Raw genomic sequence first — 22,916 nt, 5'->3', positions numbered from 1 at the left:
GATACTCTGCCAGGGAGACGGACTAGTGTGCTGCTGAAGGACGGACATTCTGCTGGACTTCACTCTGCTAGACTCCTGCTTTGCTATGCAGGCATGCTGCCATCTTGCCTAGTTGAGAAGAATGGACCTACATCTCAAGAACCCAAAGTGACTCCAAGGGCTAGTTGGCTGGACTCCTGATTTCAAGCCTCAAGGACATAACAGGCTTCCAACAAACTGCACCTGAGCTCTGCCACCTTTGAGTCTACTCCACCATATGGTGCACCCCAGTTCTGGCCCCTTGGAAGTGGGTCTAAGGTGTGTTGCCTTCCCCTGTGGATCTAGCAGAACCAACACATCACCTCTGCTGTGCTGTACAAATCCGGGCAGAAACAACACATCTCTGCTGCTGTGTGGGTTAGGCCCATCACAAAGACATTGCTGCTGCATCCCATATCGCCTTCAGAACCACTACTGCATGATGCATCCTCTGTGCAGGCCCTTGCATCTTTCATCAGCCGCAATAACAATGCCAGACTCCGCATTGCAGCCTTGCTTCTCCTCAGAAATAACATATCACCCTGACAGAGCGCCTCATCCCCAACAGGATATTCAACATCGCCGAAAAAGAATCTCGCACCGCAGCCTCATCGCATCTCGGGATTGTGGCGGCTGCGTGACACATCTTCGACATGGATTCACGCAAGGCTCTGCACAGCAGGACTTAAGGTACTCTGTTCAGCAGGCCCTGTTGGCCCGTGCAATATCGTGGTCAGCCTGAACTTGTGACTTTGTCCCAGTTTGGCATGCCCAGATCTTCAGTTGGTGCTTTATGCCTTTTTTTGTGCTATTTTCACTAAAATCTTTAAAATTGCATATTTCCAGTTCTACTAATTTGATTTTCGTCATTTGGGTCTTGTTTTTCAATTAAATTAAGCTCTTGTTTTCTAACCTAGTGTGGGATCTTTTTGTGTGGTGTCTTCACCGTTTGAAGTGTTGCAAAAAAATGTACACATTGCTTTTAAGATGGGCCTCACTGCTATGTTCCAAGCCATTAGGGGATTGAGCAAAAGTTAATTTGGGGGTTGCCTGTGCTTTACACTGACTAGAATTGCGATTGCTGCTTGTCCTGGGTTCACACCCAGGTCAACTAGTAATCACATTTCTAACAGGGTGAGATAGATTAGGAGTAGGGTCCCCATTCACCACGTCCTACCATAGTTTGTAAAACCACTGTGCGGTGTTTGAGGGTTCCTTTTCCCCCGCTGGCCAGCAATTGACATTGCCCCGAATATATGTGCCACCAGCAGCCCACCTGAAGTACATATGTATTCCATCATCTATTTGAGGTTGTATCACATATCTGCTGCAATTCTTTAGGGGTCATGTGCCAATGATAAAAAGTTGTATATGCCTATTCCTTAAAATGGATACTCCTGTGTGTTTTAGGGAAGCATCGCCACACCACTCACTTCCCAGCCTATCTCTGAGACTGCTCAATAAAGAATCAGATCCAACCTTTCTTGACATCCTCACTCAGTGGTGCAAGTGCTCTTGTTTAGAATTTAGCATATGTCTGAGAGCATCCCCCTGGAGTCTAAATGTGTTCTTGCAAATCTTTCCATAGGCATTAACTCTCATCCCTGCGTCACTATTCAGGGGAGAGCAACACACAATGTGTCATTTAAAGGTATTGTAATCGGTTTGTTTCCTTATTACATTTCCTTATTACAGGAATACAAAGATTGTATTCCTTAAAGACTGAAAAAGTCTGATACCATTCTGTAATCTCCGTCCCTTCATTGTTTGAAGGCTACTACTTGAACAGTTTGTGCGAAGTGTGTGTCATTTATTCGCATATTTGGGATGGAGAAGCTTGTCAGTCTTACTCTCTGCATTACTGTGTCCCAATGCTTCTGATACTTTTCTGATCAGGACAGCTACGTAAGCATTTTGAGAGTTTTGATTTTCCAAGCTATGCTAATCCTACAGTGGTCTTACTCTCACTGCCCAATCATTACAATCCATTTTCCTCCGTCACTCGTACAGTCCACTTCACTACTACTCAGAGGTGAGTTGTTCTTTAGTATGACAGTATATCTGGACACTGCACGCCTCCTTTTTCTCTGAGCACTTAGCACTTTTGCATTAACTCTAGGACGGTCTCCTGTCCAAATGAATTCTATAAGTTCTTTTTTAGTGCTGTCAGTTCTATATCTAGAATTTTATCTGAGAGGTGCTGAAATAAGTATCTGAGGTAGTTGACCATAATGATTTTAATAACATTGATCTGCACTAGCATGAAATATACATAGGATTTATTTGAGTCAGGTCCCTTTTTCATCTGTTCACAAAGTTCTGGCTAGTTGACTACACACTACCCTTCAAGTTTACTCATTAATTGTATCCTCTGTTAACTGATTAATGGCACACCCTTCTCAAGGGACACCATGTACATATCTTTTCAATCGTATGTTGTGATAGACAAAGGTTCAGCATTTCAGATTTCTGTGTAACTTTAGATCTAGAGAACCTTTTAGATTCCTCCATTATCTGCAGTACCTCTCGAATAAATGTTTCGGGTCTGGTCAGCATTAGTAAGACATCATCCACAAGGATACAGATCTTATGTTGATCTCCCTCAAATGCAATTGCGGCAACACATTATGAAGTGGTCTAGTACACCGCATATGCTCTGGAAATACCCAGGAAGAAACTTTTCAACCTTCTGCAGCACGCCAAACTTTCCACATAAATAGGCATATGATTTATGGTTTAATCTATAATTCATAACAACATTGACAATGAACATTTCCAGAGTGAGTGTGTTATTACATTTATGCAGCAAACCATTCATATAATGAATCCATCTCTATATGTTCCAGTGCAGTCAGGTTGTGTGAATTGAAGGGTTTGAAAGATGACTTGTTGAACCTGCCATCTTGCAGGAACGCCCCCAAATTTCTGCCTTGTGCAGCGGAACCCATTTTTTGTTGGCATTAGGACTCTGTGCAGCTTTTCCCTGTTAACCAAAAACATGACCCAATTGGCATCTACCAAATTGCTATATTTAGTTTACTTTTAGTCCCTAGTAAATCGTACACACAACTTTGTGGACCTACAGCCCTCATTTTACCACCGACTAAAGTAGCACTTTAAAAAAATCATGTCTCAGGCCTGCCATTGCAACCAATAGGGCAGTTTTAAACTGTCATTTTGACCTGGCTAAGTACATTTTTTGCAAGGCCTAAACCGTGCCATTTAATGCTTATAAGTCACCCTAAAGTAGGCCTTAAAGTCTCATAGGAAATGGTGCCTTGTATTTAAAATGAAGGACGTCAGTGTTTTAGTTTTACTTGAACTGGCAGTTAAAAACTTCTAAAGAATCTCCCACTGACCTTAGTACTTTTAATACGTGCTAACTTTGGATTGGGTGCAGATAGAAATATGCTGTTCACAAATTCAATGAACTGTAATTTAAAACCTTCTTTAATGGTAAAGTTGGATTTTAAGTTAGAATTCTTAAAATACCACTTTTAGACAGTTTCTTTTTCTTGTCCAGCCTAATTGTGCCTTCTTCTAGCATCATGGGTCACATGACTGTGAATAGCTCTGCTTTTGGGGTTTATGTATTGTTTGCAGACCATAACTCTTAGGTGTGGACAGGATGACTGGAAGGGGTGAAAGCTAGCCCAGCCTTGCAGGCGCAAATCCCAGATAGTGTTTTCACAAGAGGCACATCTAACCTCCTCAGAGGCCGCAAGCTTTGCAAAAAATGAACGAGCAGTTATTCCACATGACATACTGTGAGCTTGCGGGGGGCGGCGGTGTGGATGAAAGCGGGAGTTCCCTTCGAAGCACTAGACACACCTATTGATACAAATGGTAGGTGCACTTTGATCCTGGGCAAGCTGGATGGCACACAGGTAGTATTGGGCAGCCTTTATGCCCTGAACTCTGAGCAAGATGCTTTTCTGGCTCGGGTCAGTGCAGCGCTGGTGAACCGGACAATGTATCCATGGAGCCTATAAAGTAGTACTAGACATACACCTGGACCGATCACATTCTCCACTGCCAGGCGCAGTGACCGTCCAACAAGCCAAGGCCCTGTCAGCATGGGTGCAGGGTTGGTCACTAGCTGAGGCATGGTGCAGTAGGAATGCACTCTACATACACGCATAGACCACATATTATGCTTCCCTGAATTGCTGCCACAAATTACTCCCGTTACTGTAGTGAAAGTGGCACTCTTGTGATTTGGCACCCTATGATGACCTTCGACTACCACCATTTTAATTGACTTTAGTGTGTTATTTTACCCTAGCCTTAATGTAGTAGGTCCTGCATTTGCCTGCTTCTCTTCTATCTTGTAATCTTGCTGTCTTTCAGTGGGAGCTGTCACGGAGTAAAACAGTCTTCCCAAGAGCAGTGTGTGCAGGATGTGCATTTGAAATGGTGGGAGGGGGAGAGAGGTGTGGAATGTACTCTTTGGTATCGAAGTGCAGTGTTGTGGGCAGTGATGCACACATGTGCTCGGTGTAGTACATTAATGAGCTCGTACTATTGACTTTGACATTGCCTCATGTCATCTTGTTTTCTGACTTTGCCTTGCTTCTGCGTGCACAGCAGTGCTTGCAAGTTGTTTGGGTTAATTATAAGTGCTTACTATTGGCTTTTTACAAGGCCACAAGTCATCTTGTTTTCTGGCTTTGCCTTCCTGTTAGCACGTAGCTGCAAAGTGGGGAGGGCAGGTTTCTGCTCTTCACTTGTTTTTCACTCCTCACTGACCAGAGTGAACTGGATATTATCTGTAGAATGTGCAACTCTGCCTCGAAGTAAAAATACGGGAGCTTGGCCAGCCTCGGTCTTGATGCAGACAGGTACAGCTAGCTGGGTTTCTTCCATTGAGATGGGGCGATGTTTTCTAGAAGCATCGCCTCACGTTGAGTAATGATATTTAAGCTGGGAGCCTTCGGGGGCCAGGTGGAAGCTCACCACAGAATAGACGTATTGCTGTGGAGGTGGCGGAATTTGAGTCCTGATCAAACTGCTTCCTGGGCTGGTGAAGGGCTCCCCCCAGCTTAAGTTGGCAAGGATGATGCTTATTCCATCTGTGAGGTGTTCCTAACCATTGTGTATATATATTCTACTCTTTGCTATTTGTACCTACTGCATTTTATTTCAATTGTTCATTTAATTGTTCACTTGATATTTGGGAATCTGCATTTACTGTTATATTTGGCCTACTGTTTTAAACATTGCATTAATAAACTTGTGTGTGTTATTTTTAAATGCACCAGAATTTGTTTTCTTGCCTCGTCTTTCGGGAAGTGCTGTTCAAAGTGTATAATTAAAGGTGCAGTGGTAAATTTGTCTCCCAGGTGGGAGTGCAGTGTTTGGGTATGTCCTTTTAGCGAAAAGCACATTCATTACATCTACCTATTTGGGGAAAACACTGTCTGACCATACCTGCTTGGAACTCACAATTTTGTGGGGTCGTGTACCTAACACCTGTCCAGGTGTGGAAACGTAATCCTGTTTTATTGGAAGATAGTGCTTTCCGGGGCCACATGGCCACCACTATCGAGACTTATTTCTTGATTAACACGAATACTGCCTCCACCCCGCTAATAGAGTGGGACACATTTAAGGTGGTAACAAGGGGGACAGCAATTTGCTCTGTGGTTGGGCCACAACAAACTATCCTTTGTGAATTACAGAGGGTAGAAGAGAGCCTGTGCACTCTAGAGATGGACGTGGTGGCAACTTTAGAGTGCCGGTGAGAGTCTGGGATGCACTGTTGCGAGTACATGGAGCTGCTGGAGCGTCTCCGAGTGGTAGACCTCCGCCCATACACACAGAGGTGGACAGAGGAGGTTCTCTACTGGCTCGTTTGATAAGGGATGACCCCTCTTCACTGCGCACACTTGAAATCACCACCCCATTGTGTGCACACACACAGACACTTAGAACTAAGTGAACAAAGCCTTCCTGGAGTATTACGAACACTTATACATGGCTCACCAGACTGCAGAACCACAAGTGATCAGTGATTTTTTTTAAAGCAATTTATTTGCCTCAGATGACTGTGGCAGATAGAAAATCACTTGAAGAACTGATTACTGTAACAGAGATCTGGGAGGCTCGTAAGACCTTCCCTGCAATAAAACCCCAGGATTAGATGGTCTACCAGTAGAGTTTTATCTTGCCTTTGCCACACAATTGGAGCCCGGACTGGAGCAGCTGTACTGCACCTTGCTGGATGGTGGAGCACTTTCCCCAACCACAGTACAAGCCTTAGTGACATCACTGTTGAAACTGGGCAGGCATCCAGACTTCACAGCATATAGACCCCTATCGCTCCTAAACAAAGAGTACAAATTATTAAGCAAAGTTCTGGCAGCACGTCTCCTCCCCTTTCTCCCCAAACTAATCGACCTGGATCAATGCAGCTTTGTGCCCGGCCGGAGTACATCCCTAAATATATGCAGACTCTACTAAATAATGTGAGAAATTCCAGATCACTACCCCAACACTCAGTGCCTCTCCTTAGACCTATGCCCTGCTTTTGTAACACTAAACTGGGAGTTTATGTTGGCGGCCCTTACATGATACGAGATCCCCCAGGGGTTCACCCGCTGGGTCAAATTATTATATACTTAATGGATGGTCAGGGCTTGCACAAGAGCACACGTCTCAGGTCCCTACAAGATACAGCAAGAAACAAGGCAAGGGTTCCCGCTATCCCCTATCCTCTTCATGCTGGCCCTCGAGCCCACCGCTCACATGCTTTGTCGGGACGCAGCAAATTGGGGAATCCCAATTGGGGAGGTGAAGCACGCATTGTCCCTATATGCATATGATAATATGCTAGGGACCTCCAGAGCAGTTTGCACACTATGGCCTAGATTTTTTCAAAATTCCAATCAATCTCAGGGCTTGCCATAAACTTTCATAAGTCACAAGCATACTCATTTTGGAAGGAGATGAACAACTTGAAGTCCCCTTTGGGGCGACAAAGGTGGCATTTGCCGCCCAAACACATTCAAATACCTGGGAGCCCGAATATATAGAACTCAGCAGGACCTCTTAGAAGGGAATTTACAAAGGGCAATCACCTCTCTGTGTTCCCAAATAGCCTTTTGGAAGGTTCACTGACAAAATATCTACCACACAAATATCGTGTGCACAGAATATTGTGTCAAAAATATTGATGACAAGAATATAGAGTAGGTAAGAGCAAATAGATAGGTATAAATGTACTATTCTTAACTCCAGATATACGTACCTTGAAGATATATATATCGTCAAAGTATATATATGTGGAGTTATATACAGTAAAACTGTACTTACCCATAAGAAATTACCTTCACGATATTCTTGTCCTCGATATTTTTGACACAATATTTGTGTTTTTTATATTTTGTCCACACACTCTTTTGGACATCACTCCCTCAATCAGTGGCGGGGTGTCTTGCCATTACCAAAATGGTCATGTTGCCATGTATCCTATACTGCTTTACTAACCTACTGGTGGTAATTACGACTACTACTATTAAAACATTAAATACTTTGCTGACCGACAGTCTAAAACAAATACAGTTACCGTCGGGCACATGTGCCATGGGGCCCCCCGATTTTAGGGCTTACTGTATGGTAAGCCAACTGCAATGGCTCTCTTACCGGCTAGTGGGCCGTAATTTATGGGAGATAGCATATACTCCCAGTATGATTGTGTGTGGAATGTTACACACGCTAGTTTGCCCCAGGGTGTGTGCCCTGATCGCAACCCCAATACTACTGAAAGTGGCACTGGCGTACTGGAGAATGTCCCTAAAATACACAGTACAAACTACACCATATGCCCCTAATATTCCATTCCTGGGACTCACCCCTGCCCCTACTGGGATACTGACACACCAAAGACTCTCCAGGTGGGAACAGGTTGGAGTGGCCACTATAGCCGCGCTAGTTGAAGGTAGTACCCTAATTACTTATGTTATGTTGATTTTGTTCAGGAGCCGGGGCTCCCAGACACTTTCTTTCTCCTACATGCAAGCCTGATGTGATATAGTAAACAAAGCTGGGCTCCCACCAGGACTGAACCACCAAAGCATGAACTGCTGCACTTAATGTACCTGATGGGCACTGGTAGACACCTAACATGTTGGCTGTATCAGGCACATCTACCTTACCGCTTATTGCCGTTACAGGCTAGATGATACACAGACCTAGGGAGGTTTATAACCTCCTTACACGTCAACCCAATGGGAGGCTCCTGCAACTCCCGACTCAAACTCGTACAATTCATGATAACTCAAAGAGCATATCTCACACCACATTGACTACATACTATGTTCCCCGCAGTAGCAGCAAACTGTCCCAGATGTCCTGAACAGGACGCCGATCTACTACACATGCTGTGGTCCTGCCCACCCTCTCCTCATATTGGACACAGCCACACTGTGGGAAGTGGTTGGGGGGCACACATGGGATACAGTGGAGAGCTGTCTACTGGGCGTTTATCCACACCAGAGAGGACGCAAGGTGCAGGTGAAATTTGCAGACTTAGTGCTCATAATTGCAAAATGCCTTGTAACCATGCACTGGAAGTCGGCGCTACCGCTTGTGTTGCATGCCTGGAGGGAGGAGGTGAAAGATGGGGTTCGGCGGAAAGGGGGCCACTACGCAGGGAGGAACAACACGGACTGAAGAAAAAGCCCATTGCCATGGCCTGGGACCTCGTACTGGAGTCCTTCAAAGAATTAGATACTGAGGTACCCTAACCAAACATATGCGATCCACATACAAGTGTATTTAGGTGCCAGTGTAGAACCCAGCCACATACTGAGTCATGATGCAGATGCCTACACGCACTAGAATCTGAACGGAGGGAGTACTGATCGAATGCTCCAGCCCATCCCATGGAACATACATTCCTTGATGCTAGACATTGACGCACAATACAGACTGAATAGATCAACCCCCTTTTCCTGTTAACTGTCGGCTGCAGGGGGCACACCCTTCTGATGGGGAGGATGGCAGGGGAAGTTGTTGTAATATTTAAGGACGTAACATTATTCCTCTACTTTTGCTTCACCCAGGGCCGGCTGTGACCAGTACCACCACACCGGGTGCTGACTTCGGGGGGGGGGGGAGTTGTGTTTGCAAGTTTATTATTATTTTAAAGCAGCTGCAGCCGCGTTTGTTTCCTCCAGCAATTTCCACGCTATCAACAAAAATGGCAGGATAACTCCTGTGATTGTTCTTCCTGAAGATTGATCGGAGTTTTGTTTAATTGGGGTTTTGACTCACTATAGTAGAGCAGAGGGTTAGTACGTCTGTTGCAAAACAAAAAGTACCTGCAGATTACAACGTGCATAGAATGTAAATAGGCCAGTGGGTTACTTCTTTTAAAAGAGACATCAATTTGTTACTTGCAATTTATAAGTAAAAATCCTAATACAGAGCTGTTAACTTTTATCAAATAATGAACTGCATGCATGATGCAAAATATAGATTTGAGCAAAGATTAATGTTGCAAAAAGGATGAATTTGGGTAGAAATCTATCCTCGTTATTAAAGAGAACCCCCAACTATGGTGTTCCTTTTTAAATTCTGAGTTTGTTCTTCTCTAGACCAAGCACTATTAAATTATACTGCCCACCAGTATTGAGGACATATGACTCCTACACCTTGTAGTCCTCTGTCTTATGTAACATTTCCTTTATACTGATTTACAAACGTATAATTGATTGTCTCTCTGTAATGTGTGTGTGTGATGCAAAGTGCTTTGACACCCTACACTGTTATGAGCTGCGCTATATATGCATCTGAGAGAGAGAGTGCTATATATGCATCTGAGAGAGAGTGGTTATGGAGACTTGGGCAATGTTAAAGGGTGGTGGTGAGGGAATCCATGGTGGTAGTGGTCATGAGGGGCGCCAAGAAACAATGTTGTACCGGGCATTACCAGCTCTAAAGCCAGCCCTGGCTTTACCAATAGGCAGCACCTAATCAGATTTTCAATAACGATATTGCATGATAATTTAGTTATACAGAAGTCGAATTTACACGACAATCGTTGTAACAGTGTATCTGGAATCTTGTATCTGTGTTTAAGATATAGTATGATGCTCTACTGTATACATGCCTTCTTTCCAGCAGAACCAAGAACGTTTTTTTTTTAAAATGAGAATCCGCTTCAGATTTCATTTTTAACAAAACTAAATTAATGTATCTTTGTACCTCAACAGAAACAAGGTGAACGGAAACGATGGACATCTTATTTTACTGAAAAAGTATGAAAGCTGTACAATTCCACATCCTTTTTACCATCAATTCCATTAACTTTTTCTGGTAATACAATATTACTCTGTGATCTTTAAGTTAAATATACTTTTATGATTCAAATACATTACCATGAGCTGCCATCACAAAGTCCTTCACTCTTCGGTACTGGCTGAGCAACACTGTTAATTCATCTATCCGATGATCCTACAAACAAATTTAAAAGAAGCAGATCATTTATATATGTGACTAGCATACCATGGAAGAGATATTACTTGTTTCTTGCAAAATGCGCTAGGTGTTGAAATATCTATAATACAGGAAAATAATAGATACAAAGCTGATTTGGTTTAATCTATGCTAAATGGGCCCAACATTATTTGTTTTGGGTACTGAATAATGTGATCTGCACAACCAATTAGTAATGCAAGGAGTGATACGTATGGGACTGGTATACAGTACGCACTTTAAAAACACTTCTCCCCAAGAACAAAATGTTTGAAAGATTTACCTTACTTCTTACATTCCAAAAATGAAAAGTGTTTTGTCTTCTCAGATTGGTAAGGTAAGGTAATTTGTTTATTTGTACATGATTAATTAAAATCTTTACAAAACAATGAAACATTGTAAAACAAATGGCTAAAAGTTCATTATATGAGAGTTCCTCAGTTTTACAAGTTTACTTAATATCAGTTAAAAATTGTCAATAAAATGTTTCGGCGGTCATCAAACATCTGGCTTTTGTTGGTCCGCTCTTGTGTCTTTTTTTCTGCCAATTCAAAAAACTTTATGACCCGACAGTTTAATTTTGTTTTAGTGGGTTTAAAGCACAGCTTGACAGCCTGCCTGCATGACCGTACGCCATATGATTTGAAGGAGGGACGTAATAAATTGTACCTCAAATCCTTTAGTTTAGGACATATACACATAACATGGATGATGTCTGTCTTGTCAGCTTTGCACAGGCGGCACTGCTGCAAACAGTTTTTTCTCACCCAGGGGTTGTAAGTGCAGGGTAGCCGGGATTACGCCAAGGCGTAATTTTAAAAACTTTTCTTTCATCTTTTGGTTCATTCCAATGTTAAGATATGCTTGTGGATGCTTGAGGTTGCTTTCTTGCTGAGCGTGATCCAGCCATGCACTCTTTTTGTTAGTGCCTCCTTGTTTTCAATGGAGGAGAGAATTTGTGCTAATATTTCTTTTTTGAACGACAAGAGATTTGTTGGAGTGCCCCAAAGCCCTGACAGTCCCAGAAGTTAATCAGATAGATAATCTCTGGCTGAGGATTTGCGATGTTGGAGCAGCTCTTCCCATAGGTTAGAGTTTAAAGAACCAACCTCATCGCTGCGAATCTTGTGCCAGCTGGTAACATATGCACTCCGCCTTTCTAGTGTTTGTTTCAGAAGACCAAATTCTAACCGGGGAGACGTATCTTGGCAGGTGGAAGATAGCCCTATATGAGTTAGCTATCACTGTGTCCAATAATGCAGCGTCCTTCCCTTGAAGGGGTTCACTCCCATAAGTCAGAGTCGGCTGTAACTTTTTGCGCAAAACCTGAAGCAGAGGGTTGTGCGTTAGATAGGGGAGTTTGGCTTTTAAGGATTTTATCGCCAGGTGAGTCACAGTTCCCTTTTCTCGCAAGGAATCCAGTTGGGGTTTGAACGATTTCTTGTAGTCCAAGATTACTCCCAAGTATTTATAGGTGGTTACCAAGTCCAGCCATTGTCCGTTTACGTGGCAATTGATTTTCCTGTAGTTCACTGCCATACCCTTGGATTTGTTAAAAATTATTTGCAAGGCATTCCTTTCTGAAAAGGAGTGTGCTACATTTAGAAGGTGTCGGAGGCCAATCAGTGACCGGCTTATCAGCACCAAGTCTTCAGCCTATAGCAACTTGGACAGTGGAATTTTCCCTAATTTTGGTGCATGCCAGAGGCATTTATCGAGTTCCCCTGGCAAATCTGTCAGAAAAAGGTTAAATAAAAGCGGTGCAGACAAGCAACCCTGTTTTAACCCTTTTGTCATCGGAATAGGGTTGGAGAGGTGTGTTCCTGCTCCTAGTTTAACTTTAATCCAGGTGTTTGAGTGGAGTAATATCAACACGTCTAGAAGATGTATGGGTGTTCCCCAGTTATCCAGTTTCTGCCAGAGTTTGTTGCGATCCACGTGGTCAAATGCGGCAGTGTAATAAATAAAGGGGAGGAATAGGGGAGATTTGGTCTCTTTTACAGCATCCATCAGCAGGGTTAGTGCCATGATGTTAGTTGTGGTCCCTTGACACCAGCAGAAACCAGTTGGATTGATCAGGATTACAGAGTTTTCAGATGCCCATGATGTTAGCTCCTCAAGTATGGTTCCTGCAAAATATTTAGCCTCCACATCTATGAGGGCAATAAGCCGATAATTATTTGGAAGTTTCATATTGCCATATTTGAAGATTCGGCTTATTACTGATCCATGCCAGGATTCCGGAAGAGTCAGGGTATTCTTCATATTTCTGAATATCGGTATTAGTGCTACGCTCCAGAATTCCACGTCTGATTTATATAGTATTAGTGGAATGCCATTTGGTCCGGGGGCACCTGTCAGTCTGCCCCTGGCTATTTGCCTTTTGACGTCGGCTGGTGTGGTGGCCAGATATCCAGACTCGGTGAAGAAAGAAGAACTTGGGTTGGGCGTTAATTTATCCATACAAGATGGTAGCACGGCTCCACTAGTGCCTGTTTCTTGGGTCGTGGACATAATGTGGTAGTTGCCTATTTCTTCCCTCTGAGCTGCTTTGCAGGACTCCTTTGTCCCCACCTCTTCAAAGCTATCCTCTTTGCCAGCGTTTGCGCTGTTAAAGTGCTTGAAGAGGTATTTTGTCCATGCTTCCTCCATTATGTTAGAGTTTAGGCCAAGATGGTCTGTGTTCTTTATTCTTTTGATCATTTGCCAGAACCTTGAGCTGTTTTGCCGTTTTACTGCGTAGGGGAGTTTCGCCCATAGCTCGTCATTTTTTGTTTCTTCTTTTCCCCATTTCTTCCTTTTTAGCAATTTTTTTGCTTTCGGTAGGATAATTTGTAAGTCGTGGTTTGTTGGATCTTTTCGCATCTGTCTCAGTGGTCGATTAATTACTTGTTTTTGCGTTTTTATATCTGGAGTATTTGTATTTTTTATTTTTATTTGTATTTACATAGAGCATAAATCACCCGTAGGTCTCAGAGCGCTGGCAGATCCTCAAAAGCTGGGGCAAGTAGTCAGATGATTAGAAAAGCCAGGTTATTAGGTTTCTTCGGAATCTCAGATGGTTGGGTTCGGTCCTAATGTGTTGGGGCAGGGAGTTCCAGGTTTCAGGGGCTATTTTGGAGAAGGCTCTGTCGCCGTTTCTAACTGTGCGAACTTTGGGAATCGTTAGAAGCAGCTTGCTGGAGGATCTGAGAGTTCTGACCAGACAGTGGTTTTTTAAAAAAAATTCTAAATATTTTGCTCCTTGTCCATTGATGGTTTTATGGACTAGGCAGCATAACTTGAATTTTATGCGTTTATTTATAGGGAGCCAGTGCAGAGTCCTGAGGCTGGGCACAGAGGGGGTGTGGGAGGAAGATCAAGCACCCTTCTGGCCGTAGTGTTTTGCAGAACCTGAAGTTTTGCCAAGAGATTCTCATTTATGGAAGCCAGCAGAGCATTTTCTTAGTCCATATGGCTTATAATTAGGCCTTGGACTAAGTGCATTCGCGGGACGGAAGGGGGATCAATTTAAAAATTTTCTTCAGACTGAGCATCAGTCCAAAGCTTGTGTGTACTATTTTGTTGACATGTTCAGTCATGGACAGCCTGTTATCGATCGTCACCCCTAGGACGAAGCTTGATAGCAAAGTATACGCCCACTCGGTGGCGCGGCAGCACAGTACATCATACAACCCACTTTACATCAAATCTACGTGCACCGAGTGGCAGGAGACATTAAGGTTAATTTTTAAAATTTTGTATGTAAGGAGAAATAAAAACAATACGGATCAGTGTACAGTACAGACGATCATATGACATATGGGTAGCAGCCAACAGGAGAGTCAATTAACAAGAAACACATCTAAAATGGAGGCACAATACAATACCATCAGGATAGAAATACGCAGCGAGATGTGCCTCCCAGCCACTACCCTCCTAATACCAGTCCCCACCACTGACCCTGGAAAAGATAGAAGAAAAGAACAAAGAAAGAAAAAGAAGGCCCATAGAAAGAAAAACTCACTGAAGAAGACCCCCCACCCTACACGCATGCCGAGGCTATGGCCTACCCCCCCCCTAGCTACGTGTCTGTCGCCCCAGAAGAACCCGAAAAGTAGGAGTAAGAAAAAGAAGGAAAAGACCATAAGATCACGATTGAACCCAGGGAGAAAGAAAGAGTACATTACCCTACTACTCCCAGGAAAAGGGAAAGGGAAAAGGGAAAAGCGGGGAGGAGCCCACCCAACAATCGAACTCCCGGACTCCTGTGCCGCCCATACACCCTGCGCCAAGCACAATACAGCAACAAGTGACCCCCGTGAACCCGGTGATTCCGATTCAATACCACCCAACACCTCAGCTCTGCATAGATCCTCGACCCAATAGGAATAGGAAACAGGAGAGGAGATCAATAACATGTAGTACAACCCAGGATATCAAAACACTACTCAGCCCATAGTACAGAACGTGTGCCAGTCCAATTCTCCGCCAGCCAGTCCAATCACAGCGACACCGGTCATGTCGTCACCCCTGTCCGGACCGGCAGATGTGATGCAGGTCCGTCCATCGCTGCGAGCCTCCTCCAGCCAGGACAAAGAGGCAAGATGGCCGCTCTCGAGGGAGGGGGACAAAGAATACGTGTCGCTCCACGGGGCCCCAAACACAGCGGTAGCATGCCACTGAAGTTCCACCAGTAGGTACAGCCAGGGCAACGTCGGGCAAGCGGCGTGGAAAGTCAGGTCTCGACAAGTGGTGAAGAGGCAAGGGCACAGCATCCAGAACAAGGGGTGTCTCTGCAACAGTTTCCGCGTCGACAGGGTGGCGCGGCACAATGTTGCCAAGAGGACTCCGCACCACCATCTCTCCGCTCTGCAACAGTATTCCACCCCCAAAAGAATGCGTGGGCGGCGGGGGATCCTCCAGTCGGGAACGGCCCGTTGTAGACAGTGCCTCATCGAGGCTCCGAGTCAGCACCCGGCCAGTACACTGCATCTCCGCTTTCAAGGCCACGAGGGCGGTCAACACCTCTCCACAGGTCGGGTCCCGCAGCGCCGAGCTGCGATCCGCACGCTCCCTCTGCCCCCTCGATACGGCACTCAGCTTCGAGGCACAAGGGCGCGCAGGCACTACGAAACCAGGGGCAGTCCTCGTCCCGACAGGATGAGCAGGCGCCATTGCCATCTCCGAAGCGGGCGAGTAATGGCGAGCGAAAAAGCCACTTGTTCCGGAGACCCTAGAGTGCAGTCCCCAAAAAATGTCCGTGCGCCCCTCAAAAAATGTATAGGGCGAGAGCCAGCAGCCAGTAAGCCAGCAGTGACCGCAGGGGATACCCCAAAATGGAGTCCGCTCGCTTTTCAACGGGGTGGCGGAGGAGAGTGAGCATCGGAGGACTCCAGCGTCGTCTATGCCACCACCGTCACGGGGGGTCCGACCCGGGTGGAAGGGTACTAAAGCAGTCGTGCAGCAAGCGTGGCCACCCCCGCGATCACCCACCGTACTTCAGCCCAGCGTACCATCCACAGCCTGCGGCATCCGGTGGCGACCATCTCCGTGGGGACAAAGGAAAGCATCGGAGGTCGAGGTAAACACCGAGTCCGCCATCAATCCAGCCGATCAAGGTGTCAGAAGAACGGCGGTCGCTTCAGCGCCGGAAATCCACGGCGAGAGGGCGGCGCAGTACAGGAGAATCGTGCAGGATAGACAAAGAAAGCCGGACGGTCCACGGAGCCGGGAGCTCAAACGTCCGTCCCGGCCGCCATCTTGGCTCCTCCCCCCCATCTGTCCAATGTTTGTCGGCATTTCCGAAAAGCACAATCTCTGTTTTGCCAGCATTAAGCATCAGAAAGTTGTTGGTCATCCAGTCCTGTATTGAGACCATGCACCTTTGGAATCTCAGTTTGGTATCACTGGGGTCTGGACTAAGGTATTGTTGTAGATAAATCTAGGACCCTAGTGTAATCTTCCCGATTCATGCCCTTATATAGGTATAGATTACCCGATCCTTATATAGGCATAGAAATCATTACCATATTTAGACCGAGCCGATGCAGTCCAAATACGGCAGGGCTACTTCCACTAAGTTCAGAGAATTAACAACTATTTCTTAGAAAAACCCGCCTTCAGCAGCTAGGGACATCCCCCTGCCCGAATACTAATTAATCTAGGAAATCATGGAGTTTTCAAAGAACTGAGTCTTCAATTATGTTATTAAGTCCAATCATACGTCAAACTCAGCAGCTTCAAAGTATAAATATGCCTACATTTGCCCAGACAAACACACAGTGGTTTGAAGCAGATTGACTATCTACTTGCCCGACGCTCTGCAGCAGCAAGTACCGAAGGAAGCCGACCCTCCAGCAGTCGCACTGAGAGATTCTGTCTTTTCTCCTGCCGAGAAATCCAGGTCCAGTGTTTCCAGGCTACCCTTGCGGGTTGCTGGGAAATCGAGTCCTGAGAGAGAGATACAAGGCCTCCTTCATTCTAAAACCAAGGTACGGAGCTGAGTAGACCCTTAGAGAATTTTTGGAATAGATTCTTGGCAGAGAAATACTAAACTTAAGCTATTCCTCACTTACTTCTTCCCTTGTACTAGACTTAAGTTAGGTACACCGGGGTAGGCGTATTTTAGAAGCACCAGTTGAGTACTTTTAGTCATTATTTTATCACTGTATGTATTTTATGTATTTTAGGTATTTTATGGCTTAGAAACCATATCAAGCTTTTACAGACCTACTTTATAATACTCTTTGTATTATATACCTTGTACTTTATAACCAGTATTACGATTGTAGCAGTACATTTCTTATGCTTGAGAAAGAAGACTGTTCAATAAATCCTGTTTATTGAAAACGCCCGTCTCGCTATTTTCTCAGCACCTCTGGTGAAACGAAGCATGCTCGATTGACTGAGTAAAATAGCTATCTATTGTTTCCGCGACCCTGGAGATTGATTTCTTATTCTTGGAAAACAAAGTTGTCATGTTTATGCAGTTGTGAGAAACTAATCCCTTCTTGTGAATTCGAGAAAGTTGCTAGTGACCTCTGAGCTAGCTGGCACTCACAATTAAGTCTAATATATTCGATAGAGACCCAGTCGACCTCAGTCCTACGTCTAAACTATAGTATTTGTTATTCCAATGCGCAGAGCCTATTGGGAATATAGGAACTACACTACAGTATTTGATTGATCTCGACTTTCGGGGGGTTTGTGCACAATAGATCTAGTGAGTGGCCTGCAATGTGAGTAGGGTCGGTGGCTAGCATGTTTAATCCTAAGGAGTTGATGCTGGTAATCAGATCGCTGGTGTGAGGATCTAGGGTTTGTTCTGCGTCATAATTAAAATCCCCTAATAAGAGGAAATTACTGAAGGCCAGGACATGTGGGGCTATTATCTCCATGAGTTTGTTGACAAAGTGGGTTTTAATACCTGGGGGCCTATAAATGAGGGCAACCTTCCATGACTCCTCGGTCCCAGTTCTTATGGTGGCGATGCACATTTCGCCCCAGTTTTCTAAGTGGGAGTCAATGACGTGTAGTTTAATATATGACCTATGAATGATTGCAGTGCCCCCTCCTCTTTTCCCGGATCGGTCCAGTCTATATATCTTATAGTCATGAGGTAGGGCTATAGAGATATCTGGTGTACATGACTCTTGAAGCCAGGTTTCTGTAACAAAGAATAGGTCTGGCTTTTCAGTGTCTAGTAGCGACTATATTTCAAGTGCGTGCTTAGGGAGGGACCGGGCATTGCAGTATAGGCAAGTTAGGTTTGTCGGTGAGTGAAGTGCAGGCCCACTTTTACTGTGATTGATGTAGCTAGGAGCCTTTAAGTATTGCCGAGTATACGGGGAAGGTTCCTGATCCATGCGGGTGTTGGTCTGTAAGGATAGGGGGTTTCTCTGTGGAGGGTGAGGCGCAGAGTTTAGGGAGTGGAGCTCCTGACTGGTATATTGTATAATAGCCATCGGCTGTCAGGGTAACCAAAGTGGGATTTGAAACGGGCAGGGTACCTGGCGTCTGGCGTCGGACAGGCGCAGATGGGCTTGCCTTTGGCGCCCCGCTGTGCGCATCCGCTCGGCGCACTTGCAAGTGGGCGGGACAGCAGCAGAACTGCTGTCGTGCTTGGAGCGCTAATCTTATGCTCCAAGAGTGTGTCAGTTTCAAGAGCAAGATGGTGCTTGGCCCCTCCGTGCAATCGGCACACGCCGTGACGGACCAGGGGAACACTAGAGGTACAGGTAATCAAGAGCAGTTTTTAAAAACAACAATACAAAAGGTGAAGTTTAAAATTCTGGCAAGTCAGCTGCCTGACCTGGTTGTAGCTGTCTTGGTGAAGTGAATCGTCTGAATGAGGTCCACTGCGTGCGTTCGCCCAGCGCACTTGCTAGTAAGCAGGAAGTGGGCGGGACCGCAGCAGAGATACTGTTGTGCGTGGAGCGCTAATCATATGCTCCAGGAAGTGTGTCAGTTTCAAGAGCAAGATGGTGCTGGGCACCTCCGTGCAATCGGCACATGCCGTGACGGACCAGGGGGACACCAGAAGTACAGGTAATGAAGAGCAGTTTTTAAAAACAACAATACAAAAGGTGAAGTTTAAAATTCTGGCAGTCAGCTGCCTGACCTGGTTGTAGCTTTCTTGGTGAAGTTAATCGTCTGAATGAGGTTGTGATTTGGTTAATGCTTCCTTTTCATGGCTTACCCTGTTTGATGGCCCTTTGAATAATTCCTCACTGATGGCTAGGATGAAGTTTAGCCATACTTCTGACAATTTTGTCGTGGAGCTTGCCACTTGAGTGGCAAGAGTTTTCGCTGTAAGGCTTGTAGAGCTGATGTTACTGGGATTGCACCGAAGCCGCCTTAGATTTGAAGTCACTTTGATGTCAATACCTGTGTATGGTTCAGTCTCGAGAAGTGAGTCGACTTTTATTGTAGCTTCTTGAGGCAGGGGGTCGCTGAGGTCGCTCATCCTATCTTGAACATTGTTACTCTGCCAATCATGTTTAAAGATGTAAATATGTATTCCAAATGGGAATATTGCTTTTCTGAATGAAAAGTTACGACCTGTGGATTGTCTTCATGGTAGCGCCCGTTCAAGGTTCTTAAATTAAGGTGTTCCAACTGCCGTAGTAAGTTTTTTGAGCAAATTGTAGGTTTTTTAATTTTTGGGGAGCCCTGTTTTGGCACTCCATATGCGGCCTTAAGTTCTTGGTCAAGGCCATCACCTAGATCTGAGCTAATAAGAAACATGTTGAAGTCGCCTGCCAGGATGATTAAATCAGAACCCTCTTTGTCCTTTACTTTTTCTAAGGCTTTTATCAGTTTGTTAGCAGCTTGTCATTTCCATTTGGGGTGGATGTAAGTATTCAATATTATAACTTCTTGAAGCTGGTTATTTAACCAGAGAACATTTTACTGTTGACAAATATAATGCCTACTATACTTTTAGGACACGCCGGTAATTGGTTTACCTGGATGGCGCTTGATTGTTGTCGACTAAGGGATCGAAGTTATATCGAACATAGTTTGTCATTGAGGGAGATTGCGACTGTGGAGCGGGATTACTGCAAGGGCTCCCCTCCTCCCCTTTCCTATTGGGAACATTTTGAACTAAACAGAGCAAGTAATCATAAGATGTTTTAACTACTGTGAGCCCCCTACACAGGATGCCATTGGATTGGCTCCAGGAGTTCTTTATCACCCTGTCCTGAGGAGGCCAGATTGATTGGAAGGCCGAAACGCGACAGCGTCGACACTTTCATTACAGAGGAGTCTTTATGTTGAAATATTTTGGAATTTATAAACCATTTGACACATTCGTTTTAGGTTCTGTGTAATTATCTTTGGGACCGCTTGTGTCTGACTAACTCTATGTGTTCCTTCTAGACTGTATAGGACACTAAGCAGTATCGATGTGTGGGTGAAGACAAAATTTTCTGTGATTCGTTTTTTGTACAAATTGATGTGTTTGTTTTGTGTTTATATATATATTTTTGTATATATTTGTGTACATATACATGTATAAAGGTGTATAGTGTTCGGGTACGGAATATATATATATATGTGAACAAGGCTCCTCGGAGCCGAAACGTCATGCGGCTAACTTGCACTAAATAAAGGAGATTAGCACCTCAATTGGTCCGTGTCTGCGTGATCTGTGGCGTGGAGGATTCCTAGCACATGGAGATGAAACGCTGTTACTTGGATGTATAGATATATATATATATATATATATATATATGTATATAAAAAAAAACTTACAATAAAAAACCATGGGTGATTACTGCAAATAAATTATGTAATCACGTCCTCTGTGTATAGTGATGGTTAATTGAATGTATAGTATTACAAGAGTGGACTGAAGCCACCGAGATAGGAGAATTTTTAGTTTCCTATTTGTTGAATACTTCTTTATTTATCCCTCCTTTTTCCATTTTCATTTTTCTTACTATACTTTTAGGAACACTGATGGGTATCCAGGAGTCTTGCAAACAAAATCTGCAATTTTAAAGACACCTTGATGCAACTTAAAATGTAGGTTAATGTTTAAGTACACATAACACTGCTGATTGGCCAGTGGCACCCAGGACCTGACCTATCTACTGATGGTCGGGGCTGCCAGAAAGCCAAATGTGTCCTGGCCAGCTTTTAGTCTCTCATGCTTGTAAATCTTCTCTCCTGCATAAAAGCGGCAACTAAGTTTGGAAAAAAAATTGTAAGCAAGTCAAATTTGATACAAGCCCTGATTATTAGATTTCAGCCTTTTTGTGTAATCTTTTGTTTGTTTTGGGGGAACTGCGAAGCCCATGTGTGCTGTGGCCATGAGAAATATCTGTTGGATTAGTCTCTAGCTAGTATCTTGTACAATTACTGCAAAAGAAGCTACGCCCTCATGCACAAGTTTCACGAAGATGACCACGAGATGTATTTTGCGCAGTATGTGTAACTATCACAAATTTTGATATATTGCACATAGAAAATAATTTGCAATTTTGCCAACCCTAATCATGACCATATTCATCCATGAGACAACCTTCATAAGAGGTCCACAAACATCCGTATATGTAGACCGTAATATTAATGACTAAATAACGAAGAACTTAATGTTAATTATTTAGCATGTTTTTGCTCCGTTAATTGGGGATGCATACCATTTCTTTTTCGCCAATCCTCGTCGTAATCCTTAACGTTATTATGTTTGTTTAATTGCATTTCAATGTAATGTTGTTTTATATGCAGCCACAACAACAACATAAAGTTAGAATTTTCTCTCAATATTATCGTGAATCTCAAGTGTTAAGGAAGCATATGAACTCTATAAGGCAACTTATCACAGGCAAGGAAATTAGGTACAGTTCGGAATGTTTTAAAAACATGGGATGCTACATTCCAGGGCTCTAATTTCTTGATAATCGATGACTTGTGATGCACCAAGACGCTGGTTATAAAGAAAAGATGTCAGAACTCAACTGTAATACATTATTGCAGTCGAGTTCTGCCATCACAATGCATGTTGCCAGTCAGCAACCGAGGTGAAAGGCAGGTCAGGTCACAGCAGCACTAATGCTCTCAGAGTAAATCAAAAAGGAAAAATAAAATCATAATAAACACAACTTTCTCATAATTTTATTTTTCCGTACTGCAATGGCTCAGTTTCATTATGGGGGTGGGGGGGTGTGTGGCTGGGCATAGCAGGGGGAAGGAGTGGTGGCGCTGTTTAAGTGCACATGAAGGTTTGAGCCAATGAGCTGATGAGCTCTTCTGTGATGTACCTGTGTGCCTGTGGAGTGATACTTTGACCTGTGCAGACTTGGGCACCATTTTAGCAAACCCTGATGCCTTTCTCTGTTCTACATAACTTTTGCTCTCTACTAATGAAGGGCTAAACCCAGAAACACATGTCTAGAGATAACAGCAATACCTGCACCAACCTTGGCAAAGAACTACAGCAACTTTAAAAATTATTATACTGCATTTACCAGATTGCAATGGGGAGAAGTGTTCTAGACTCCCTTGTGCCAATGATCTAATGAGTTCTCCTTGGATGCACCTGTGTGCCTGTGGAGTGGTACTCTGACCTGTGAAGACTTGGGCACCATGTTAGCAACCCCTGATGAATTTTCTATGTTCTACATTACTTTTGCTCTCTACTGATGAAGGGCTAAACCCAGAAACATGTGTCTAGAGCTAACAGCACTACCTGTACCAACTTTGGTGAAGAACTACAGCAACTTTAAAAGTAATTGTACTGCATTTATCAGGATGCAATGGGGAGAACTGTGTTGGGATGAGAAGCAGTGTGCTCCCTCCCCTCTGGTGTATAAACAGTCATGCACACTTAGCATGTAGACCACCCGGCTTTATTGTACAGCCTGGGTGGAGAACATTCACAGCCTCGCACTCCCTATCTGATCGCCAAACTATGGCGCTCAGACCAAGAT

At 44.2% G+C, this 22,916-nt stretch overlaps 1 protein-coding gene across 25 annotated transcripts in view; it reads right to left on the bottom strand.

Moving 5' to 3' along the window:
• Positions 1–22,916, bottom strand: part of PPFIBP2 (PPFIB scaffold protein 2) — a 1,093,831-nt gene that overhangs the window by 195,253 nt on the left and 875,662 nt on the right. For all 25 annotated transcript variants that reach the window (XM_086955895.1, XM_086955898.1, XM_086955897.1 and 22 more), the window contains one exon: positions 10,401–10,476. In XM_086955895.1, coding sequence (XP_086812021.1) covers positions 10,401–10,476 — 76 coding nt within the window. The remainder of the gene's footprint in view (positions 1–10,400; positions 10,477–22,916) is intronic.

This window comes from Lissotriton vulgaris, chromosome 2_1 (genome assembly GCF_964263255.1).
Source record: "Lissotriton vulgaris chromosome 2_1, aLisVul1.2, whole genome shotgun sequence".
NCBI classification, from domain to species: Eukaryota; Metazoa; Chordata; class Amphibia; order Caudata; family Salamandridae; genus Lissotriton; species Lissotriton vulgaris.
Note: the sequence above shows the minus strand (reverse complement) of the source record. Positions and strands in the feature narration are given on the sequence as shown.